We start from the raw sequence: 11,241 nt of genomic DNA on the forward strand, positions 1-11,241 counted from the left end.
GTCCCTCCATCCCCTCCCTCGGAAACTGGAGACAAGTGAATTCAGCGGCAACGCACACGACAAGCATAACAATTGGTTGAATATATCGCCAAGGTTGAAACTCCACACGCTATGATCAAATGTTACTGTAACAACCAAGATTTCCATTACTGACTCCAGACAAAGTTTCAAAACTGCGTTACTATAAGTATTAAAACGTGTCGTAACCACTTATTATACGATGCAGTAAAATACCACTTTGTATCAGGCGCATTTAAATGAGTTTTAATATGTCATTGGTTAATACAGTGTCAATCAAAAAATGTGTACATCTAATGTAACTCATACTGACGTGTGTATGATCACATGGTGGCCAGAACTAAAATCACAAATGCTCAAAGTATTACATTTCAGTTATTTATTTCAATAATAGTATGATATACAACATTGCACTTTTCAATCATACACGAGTGGAATAATTCAATAAATTAATTTATATGAACTTATATATGTTCTTATTGTAACTTTCTTCCTACATTCGCCCACGTGGGGAGACACGGTATTTTAAACCCGATCGATATCTTATGTAAAACATGAACTCAACGATCAGGTCAGAAGCCCGAGGGATGAGGCATAACCATTATTAACTTCGGAAAATCATCCAGTCAGCAGCACCTGCCGCCTACACTTAACAAAAAGAACAGAATTGACTGCCGTGGTTATAATGCTCCCGCAGCTGAAGGTGTACAGCGTGTATAGTGTTCGCGATTCGAGCCTTTTTGATTCTCAGTCCAGCACTCCACTAGGCCACGCACGTGACAAGAGACTTCCATTCAAATATAGCGAAAACTACAGACCTACAGCTTCTTATCGCATAATACAAAAAATATTCGCCTATGAATATTGCCCAAGACCACTTTGTTATTTTTATTGCATTCTCTGACAGCTGCCATGTCTAGAGGCTGCTACTTAAGAGTTTAGCCAGGAATAATTTCAAATAAAACCACTTGTCAAAGCACAGAATAACATCCCCACAAGTGTGGAATATTAACATGTAGTCACGCATAACGACGCTGAAAAAATGTTAATATTGCAAATGGAAGCTATCAGATACTCAAAAAAAAGTCACACTAGTTCGTCATCCACAGTACAGCGTAACAGAATGACCAAACCTGAGGTCAAATTATATGTTCATTGTCACTCAAATTATACTTTAAGGAATATTTAAAAAAAACAAAACATTTTCATTGATTCACATTCAACAAACTTTCGTTAGATACTTCTGTAACCAAGCCACTAATTCGTATAATTATGTACTAGTGAAATTGATTGCCTATATATATTTTAATCCATTATTTTGCATTTTATCCAACAGAAAAAAGTTAATTTTGATAAATTACATGTGATCACTAGAATAGAAAAACAAAGCTGAAAGAGATCTTGAAAAGACTAATTTTACAATTCATAAATCAGACAATGTGATAAAAATGGCTTCTATTAACAAGCTGACAAACACGAATATGTAATCACACACAAACAGCATTAACGACTAATCTGAGCACATACAAGTCACTGTTTGCGATTGGAACCTGATTTAACCAGATGCATCTGCGTAATGCCAGACGTGTATCCGATCGTACGGTAATAGCGTTTGAAAGAATAATGCACTGAAGGCCATGGGCGATTTCGTACATTCTAGAAGGTTCAAAACAATTCGAAAGAAAATGGAGACAATTTTAATAATACTTTTTTCTTTAACTCTTTCCTGCCACATCTTTATAAAACTTTCACGACCTAGGAGCTAGCTTCATATACACCCCTCTCCCCTCATAAAGTCGTATGTTGCCACGTCCCATGAGCAGCACAGTCTCAAAAACCTGTACCAGGTACAAACTGCCGCGGGCTGAGTCAGCGCTCATCACCTGACAAACCTGTATGGCAAGTGAATACAAACCTGCATACTGCTCTGCACGTAAGCCTAACGTGGAGAAGGAAGGGGGAGGGGGAGCCAAAAAGTAACTCGGAGTTAGATGCTTGACGTCTAGGCAACTACTCCCTCCCCCCTAAACTACTTGATTATTGTAGGTTTCCTTTTACAGCGTTGTAACATAAGGAAAACAAATCCAAGTCGTGCTCGCAATATTCCACAAAGTGTATTAAATCGTAATGCAAACACTTGTCGCTTTCGGATAGAAAAACACAGCTCGAGTATTCGCTTTTCCAGAAATAACTTCAAGATTACTGAAATTCAATCTTTACGAAGTTAAACATGGAACTTCTCAAGAAAATGATAATTGAATCTTCAACTTACTCAAAGGTTTAGGAGCTAACCTGAAACTTATGTTTTTGTTTTATGTTTATTAAACTTTTTATCTACAAGCGGTCTGAAAAAGGTGCGACTAAACTCGTCTTTTAGTGATTAAGTTACACTAATTTTGTATAAAAAAACAGCTCTGAATTTTAAATCTCGTACAACTTTAATTCACATGCTGCTGTTATAAGTGCGCAATTCATGCACTAATATCAACGTGGTTCTTTTTACTCTTGAAAACAATTTAAAAATTATGTGACCAACTTGCATGAGAATCTACTTTGTATTGCCCACGAGTATAATTTAGGGAGCTCTGAAAATGCAACCCCTTTCATTTCCGATACCAATATATTTTTAAAACGTTTCTACCAATAGTAGTAGTAATTGGGCAAACTTCTAGAAGCAAACAGCAGAAGTTATGAATACACGTAGGTTCGAAAGATCAATTAAAGATAAAAAATTAAAACCCTATAACCAAAATGCTTTTGCATATTTATCTCTTGTTTAGTACCACTGTTGTGAGTACATTTCATAACTTGTCAATCAACAGCTGTATTGATTACGCAATCTACGTGTGACCTTTCAACAACTTTAGCACCTACCACTGTCAGAGTAGTACTACGCAACTTTTCAAAAGTTAACGAGGTTAAAACGGTAAAATGGCCGATGACGAACACAACGTGGGAAAACAACGTGGATTTCTTAACCCTGCTCCTAATTTCAATAACTAATAAAGGAAAACTTCTAAAATTAATTCATTAGGTACATGTAAACACCCACGTCTTACGAATTATCTAATCTCTTTAACAAATTATTATATGAGGAAATACAATATTAAATGAAATTCTCATTTTAAACTAGAAAACGACTCATTTTGTATATAAACCAACAGATCTATTGTTGCGATAAAACTGCATGTTGCAGATCTCGAAAGTTCCATCAAATCCCACAAAAAACGCTTCACCCCCCAAAGTTTTTGAAGTTGCTTCTAGCTTTGTTTCAGGCCTATTCGTACAAAGAAACCGGATCTCTGTAATAGTAAATACAGCTGTGTTACCTGTATGACAAATTTTAGTTAACCGATACAATGAAGACGCGCAGTTCCATTGATTTATGTGACGTCGTTTCGCTTTAACTCTCTTTAATAATATGTCCTTTAAAGAAAACAAAAAACAATCCTACAGTACAAGTGATCAGGTCACTATCTACCTGATGTTTCTTTAAAGATGTCACTGTAGTATGTAACACGGTCCCCTGGTAAACCTAGACTCTTATTAATATTTACATTGCCAAGTAAAATGTATTAAGCCTAACCAGGCTACCAGAATGCCACGTGAGTTACTCAAGAGTCAAGGCAACCCAGCAGTACTACCACTAGTAGTAGTGGTTTATTAATTACACTTCTAAGGCCTGGTAATTTTATACTATACATACAAAGAGCCTTGAATAGCTTGTATTTCTTATGCTGTTTTGAAAGCAGTAATCCAAAGCTATATAAATATAATTAATACCGTGAGAAACATTACGTGATTATTCAATCTTGATGTCAACAATATTTTCGGAAATTATTTTAGCGAGAAAGTAACGAAAGGAAATGATTTTATTTCGTACCAAAACGACAAAAGTATGACAGAAACAGGAGAGAGAATCATTTAGTTATATGAGGGTTATATATGTCAAATTACAACTTTGTAGTATATTATAACAAGTAAAATTCGAGCAAGTGAAAAGTTCCAACACGTTTAATTCCAAATAGTAGAATCAAAGGTAAATTTCAAGTATTAAATTTATACGCAAAGTACTATGAAACCAGAATCACGTGACAGTGTTTGTTTATCATAACTAACATGTCTGCCACGTTCACTATATTCCCCTAGTATTACTGTTACTAATACTGTACTACTTGTAGCACTACAGAGATAGTATGTTTTATGCTAACGCATCACATACAAGCTTACCTACTGCTACAGTTTCTGAACGACCAAATGTTTGTAAACTGAGGATCACAAAAATTACGACAACCAAGTATCTCCTTAAGTACCGATCCATACTTCAACGCTCTTATTGGGTAGCGAAAATTCACACCACCATCTCTTCCTTTTATCACGCTGCTGTTTCTAAAGAATGTCGGGTTCAGAATGAGCGGTCACAACAGGCTCCGATGGCAACCACGCTCTTCCTGCGTAGAAAACACTACGCATTTGGCGGCCCTGTAACATGTATACATATCTCCAAGTCTTTACAAATGCAGCAATACTGTTTAAACTCACGATGTGATGTTACTTCTTTTTATATTAAAAAAAATTAATCGAGTTCGTAAATTTTAGCAATGCTATTAAAAAAAATGACATTTCAGTCATTCGTTAGTTCGCATTCTGTATTTAAATTAATGAGACAGCTATCCCATAATAACATTCATTAGTAACGTTTTCTACATGAACATTTATTTCATGGAGGCAGTCATACCTTTCTACTCTTTACTTATTAAACTAACTTATTATATCTAAATTTATTTTCATGTAAAACTATTACACATTTCACGTTTAGTATTTCTACTAATTCTACCTGTTTTCTTAAATATCAGGACATGTGATTTTATATAAGTTTCTTACCAATACACCTATTAATATATAAGCCCGGCGTGGCCAGGTGGTTAAGGCACTCGACTCATAATGCAAGGGTGGCGGGTTCGAATCCCCGTCACACCAAACATGCTCGCCCTTTCAACTGAGGGGGCGTTATAATGTGACGGTTAATCCCTCTTATTCGTTGGTAAAAGAGTAGCCCAAGAGTTGGCGGTGAGTGGTGACGACTAGCTGCCTTCCCTCTAGTCTTACACTGCTAAATTAGGAACGGCTAGCTTCTCGAGTAGTTTTGCGCGAAATTCAAAAACAAACTAATGTAGAAAATAAAATAGCACAGCGTACCCTGTCTATGTAAATAAAATACGGACAAAATATACAAACATTACATAATATCTCTCGCAGAATACGGAAGAGTTAAATCATTGAAAATTTTCAATGTCCATTCGCTCGTAGCGTGTAAGAAAACTATTAAAGGCCAGGCATGGCCAGGTGGGTTAAGGCGTGCGACTCGTAATCTGAGGGTCGCGGGTTCGCATCCCCGTCGCGCCAAATATATAAAAAACAACAACTATTAAAACACCCAGAAATACCTCAAACTGATCATCGTGTAAAATGTACCAGTAAAGCTTTTCTGTCCGAATTCATAAAACAGACTTCAAAATTTCATTCCAAATTCATCCGTTTGTTTGTTTATTTTTGAATTTCATGCAAAGCTACACGATGGTTATCTGCGCTAGCCGTCCCTAATTTAGCAGTGTAAGACTAGAAGGACTGGTTTGTTTTGTTTTGTTTTGAATTTCACACAAAGCTACACGAGGGCTATCTGTGCTAGCCGTACCTAATTTAGCAGTGTAAGACCAGAGGGAAGGCAGCTAGTCGTCACCACTCACCGCCAACTCTTGGGCCATTCTTTTACCAACGAAACTTCATCCGTAACCACGGTTTGTTTAATTGTTAATAAGTTAGATTGGGGTAACCGATGCGTCCACTACGGAGAATCGATACCCGGCTTTTAGCGTTGTATACCCACCAGAGAACCCATAGCCATCGCAACCGGAACTTTTAAATAAACAAAGAACAGAGTGGAAACGCGATTTTATTCTTATCATCAGCAAAAGGGTTTATTGTAATCTTAATAAAATAACTTTAACATTATTGAAACAAATCATTTTATATTATTAAAAACAGGTTCTTTAAAATGTTCAATTTTTTTTCACACAGTTTACGTGTGATGCCATCACACATAATTTGTGTTGTCAATGTATAGAAATCATGTATTGTCAGTTAATAACCAATTTAAAATATTTTTTGTTTTATAACTTTAAGTATTTATGGTATTTAAATAAATTGTGATTTTTTTTTATGTTACTTTATTCCCTATCACCGTCCAGGCATATTGCTATCAGATTATTTCTTAGTTTTAAAAGATAATAAACTCCTTTTGTAATATTTAATAAAAAATAAATAAAACCTCTATAAAAACTATTACATTTTATATAACGACCATTTTATTAAGGATTCAGATCAATTTCAACTTTTTAATTTATTTATTTATTTTATTTATTTTCTACGCCTTATGAGAGGAAAAACTGGCTACGCCGCTAGTTCCGGCTAAATGCTATTTAATACAAACTCAGTTTCATTAGCAATTACAAAATGAAGCGTTTTTGTCATTCCTGTTCATAAACGTTACATACATTATTTTTTGTCGTTCGCAGCTCAATGTTCACACTACCTTAACAAAAAAAAATATATATATACGATAATAAATAAAGCTATAACACAACTATTGTGTAAATTTAAGGCCACTTAATACAGGCCAGGTATAGCTAGATGGCTAGAGAGCTTGATTCGTAATCTTATGGTTGCGTGTTCGAATCCCCCCCCCCAACAGACTCGCCCTTTCACCTGTGGGGTTATTATTATATAACGGTCAATCCCACTATTTGTTGATAAAAGAGTAGCTTAGATTATGAATTGGCGGTGGGGGGTGATAACTAGCTACCTTCCCTCTAGTCTTACACTGCTAAATTAGGGATGACTGGTGTAGATAACCTTCGTATAACTTTGGGCGAAATTTATATAAAACCAAAGCCCTCGCTAACAAAGATAACGTAAAACGCTAGAATCCAGATTTCGATACATGTGGTGGGCAGAACACAAATAGCTCGTTTCACAAATTAGTACGACACTAAACACAGCCTTTCGTTCGGTGTCGTATTGAGTTTTGCATTATATCAAAGTCGCTAATGCTTTAACTTAGCTATTCTGCAATACACAAAGATTAATGATCATTGAGCCCAAACGTTCAAAAGTTAGATAATTTCCCTCTTATCAGAAGGAATTTGCGGCTTCATTAATCGCTATCTCCTACGACATACAGAGTACGTTAAAATTAAGCATCATTATAAAGCATAGTCGTGAAACAAGAGCCTTTAATTTTACGAGAAAGATCTGAAGATTTGTGTAATGTGTTTATTGTTGAGTGCAAAGCTGCAGACTGGCTATCGCAGGGATCAAGCCCTACATTTAGCGATATGAATCTTCTAACATTCCGCTGAGCCACTTATTCGTACCGACAATAATAATAAAATAGTAACAGCTCTTCTCTTACAGATTAAATGAGAGGATAGCAATGAAAGATGTATTGTTATCGTTTTAATAACTACAGAAACCAAGCTGTAACGCTAACAAGCTAAATTAAAAGATATATCATCACTGGAAGCACGACAAGCTAAATCAAAAGATATATCATCACTGAAAGCACGACACATCACCACCGCGTGTTATAAGTTTATTAACACTCTGTACGTGTGTCGTTAGGTTCAGATCTAAACTAGCTTATTAGACTAAATCTTTAAAAGAGGTATTATTTCACGATAGGCGTGGAACCTGAACCTTTGAATCTTTCTAGAAAAGAATTCATTCGCGACGACAACTATCAAGGTCATAAAACACTGACTGCTGTATACCCAGTGTGTAGGGCGTAAGATAAAAAGTCGAAACTAGCAAAGCATGACCCTTGTAAAGGAACGTATCTGAAAACGCTGTTGATGTTTTATCACACTTACTGCTCTAACAACAAACTCTCTATATAAACAGATCCATAAGACTATATCTTAAGAATTTCACAACTGTAAACAGGACCTTCACGCTAACTGCTGAAAATAAAATGCTATCGTAAGTAACCAAGGTCATGTGTTACTTGCTGGACACTTTACCCTGCGTGTGAAACCAACTTAATTATACTGTACACTACTGTGCAATGGTACAGTTGCATAGAGTTTAGAACCACTGGGTTTTGAAATCCGTTCCGTAAGGGATAACCAATATTAACTTCAATGATGTCGAGAAACCCACTTGTTGAGAAATTTATATGCAAAAACGGCTCTTCTATGTAAAATATTTTCTCAACCCAAACGAGCCGTTTTTGCATATAAATTTCTCAATATTAGCTTGATTGCACCGTAAGTGCATGTGTGTTTTCTTAGGGCAAAGCCACATCAGACTATCTTCTGTGTCCATCGAGGAAGAATCGAACCTCAGCTTTTAGCGTTGTAAATCCGAAACCTTACCGCTGTCTCACTGGTAGGGACATTAGACTGCAAATAATTTCTTGTCTACTACTATTGACCATTGTCCAGGAGGCCTTTCGTAAGTGCCAGAACTGGTTGATGAGCAGCAAAAATTTAGCTGTTGGCATTCAATACGCATCTTCAGTTTCCGCTCGGTATTTGTGTGGTTAGCAATCAAAACTATATGGTTATCTATTATAAACTTGATGGCAAACATAAATACAGTTAGAAACATCGCAAAACAAAAACCTAAAGCATTAGCTGTCAAAGTCACATGTACCTGTAGTAAACCCTATGTTAAGTCTAATTAACCTAATTATTATTACAGAGACCTTCAAAAATCACATTTATACTGGGTGGGAGGACAAAGTTAATCGTCAATTACATCTTTTTAAAGTTATTACAGTTATACAACAGAAACAATAATAATTCATGTTAATAAGTACTGTACTAGTAATAAATCCAGAATTGTTTTATAGAATTATTTTGACAGTCCTCGGAATTCACGACATATTTAACTTTTAAGCATCACTTCAGTATCCTGAGCTCTATGGTAGTATTGTTTGCATTTAAGCGCAAAGATACACAATGAGCTGTCTGCATTGTGCCAACCGTGTGTATCGAACCTCGATTTTTTTGCATTATACGCCCTCAGACTCACGGTATCAAGTAAATAAAAAACAATTAAAATGAAACGTAAACCACTGGAACTAATGGTTTATTTCTGTAGCAACCACGACATGTGTTAATTGACATGGATTTCATGTTGAAACATCGATAATTTTGTTTGAAAGTTGAGTTAGCTGTGTCTCTTTGAAGCAATATGTTACTCAACATATTCGCGTAATATATCCTTAAAGTTGAAAAGTAGAGCGGTAATAATCGAGGAAACATATCCTAGCGGATTTTTCCTTTTGCTGCAATGAGCATAAAAACAAGCTTTATCGAACAGAAAGTGCCGAAAAAGAACACTAGCTGTTAATGATTAATTATAATGGCTATATTATCTCGTTGGTTTTTCAAAGTCGTAAAGCATTAGTTTGTTTTCCCCGTATTCTTACAGAGTTAAAATGAAGAAAATAAGAGATGTACTTGAAATTGAAGTTTCTGATATTCCTGCGAAAGTTTCTCTTTCTTGTATATACAGCCCTACGTGTATAGCTTTATGTATTTCTAATGAAAAGAACGCCACACTTTTCAGCTTTCTTGTTCATGACAGATAATGAAGATTGAAAAAAATCCAACTGTCTGACTTCCACAGACCAATACCATAAATCAAACTGTCTGACTTCCACAGACCAATACCATACAGTACTTTATTTTAAAATAAAGTAATCAATATTTCTTTATTCCGAGTACAAATTTATTTCCAATTTGCAAGAATAATTTCGATACTACAAGCAAAAATAGTTTTATGGACAATTATGAATGGCTCAGCACAAGCCAACTAAGTATTTCGTCACAAGGAAAGTCGATCTAATAACTTGATAAAATCCAAGTGCAGGGTTAGGATTGGTTTGTTTTGAATTTCGCGCAAAGCCACTCTAGGGCTATCTGCGCTAGCCGTCCCTAATTTAGCAGTGTAAGACTAGAAGAAAGGCAGCTAGTCATCACCACCGACCGCTAACTTTTTTACCAACGAATAGTGGGATTGACTGTCATATTATAACACCTTCACGGCTGAAAGGGCGAGCATGTTTGGTGCGATGGGGATTCGAACCCAAGACCCTCAGGTTATAAGTCGAGTACCTTAACCACCACGCCATGTCAGTCCGTCGGATTAGGAACTTGCTAAATCGGTGTAAGACTAATAATTCACTAAAATAGGGATATGATTGGAAACTCACTTAAATGACATAACTAGGAACTTGATATAATAAAAATAGAACTATTTGATGAAATTCGAGTAGAAACCGGAACTCGCTATAATCGGTATAGGACTGAAAATTCGCTGAAATGAGAGTTGGACTTCGTATTTTCTAAAAGCTATGTACGACTACAAACTCACATTTTTATAATTTATTTTAGGTAATAAGTTTACATAATACAATCGATTTTAGTCCTATCTGTATTAAGCTATCTTTTTCTTTAATATATTTATATAAAATAAAATTTGTGACAGAATTTTGTACTACTACTACTAGTAATTGGTTTGGTTTGTTTCGAATTTCGTGCTAGCCGTCCCAAATTTAGCAATGTAAGACTAGAGGGAAGGCAACTAGTCATCACCACCTACCGCCAACTCTTGGGCTACTCTTTTACCAACGAATAGTAGGACTAACCATAACTTTATAACGCCCCCACGGCTGAAAGGACGAGCATGTTTGGTGTGACGGGGATTCAAACCAGCGACCGTAAGATTGGGAGTCGAGTGCCTTAACCACCTGAAATGCTAATAATAATTAACAGTTAATTATTTATAACTAATACGGACTACCATAGGAGTCATGTTAATGTTCTTCTCTTGATGGTAGTTAGTGTTAGTTTCAATTCTGCATTTAGATTAATACTGCCATAGTAGAAAATTATTGAAAAATTATAAAATGTTGAAAAACTAGTTCGCATTAACATAATTCAAAAATACTTTCGTTAACTGGAAACGTGTAAAAACCTTTTTATATCGCGTCTTGTCGAGCGATATTGATAAGTAATGCTTTTGAACCTGACTATCCAATCTCACTAGAAATGTGTAAAAACATTTAAACATCGCTGTTTTGTCAAGCGATACTGCAAGACGTATGTAAAGCCCCTTCTTAGATCAACAGTAAGTCTGAGAACTTATAACGCTAAA

General features: G+C 35.7%; 1 protein-coding gene across 1 annotated transcript in view; it reads right to left on the reverse strand.

Moving 5' to 3' along the window:
- Positions 1 to 4,438, reverse strand: part of LOC143235124 (low-density lipoprotein receptor-related protein 2-like) — a 167,841-nt gene extending 163,403 nt beyond the window's left edge. Inside the window, 1 exon segment of the mRNA XM_076472960.1 lies at positions 4,249 to 4,438. Coding sequence (XP_076329075.1) covers positions 4,249 to 4,339 — 91 coding nt within the window. The 5' untranslated portion in view covers positions 4,340 to 4,438.
- Positions 4,439 to 11,241: the final 6,803 nt, after the last annotated feature.

Source organism: Tachypleus tridentatus, chromosome 12 (assembly GCF_004210375.1).
Source record: "Tachypleus tridentatus isolate NWPU-2018 chromosome 12, ASM421037v1, whole genome shotgun sequence".
NCBI lineage: Eukaryota > Metazoa > Arthropoda > Merostomata > Xiphosura > Limulidae > Tachypleus > Tachypleus tridentatus.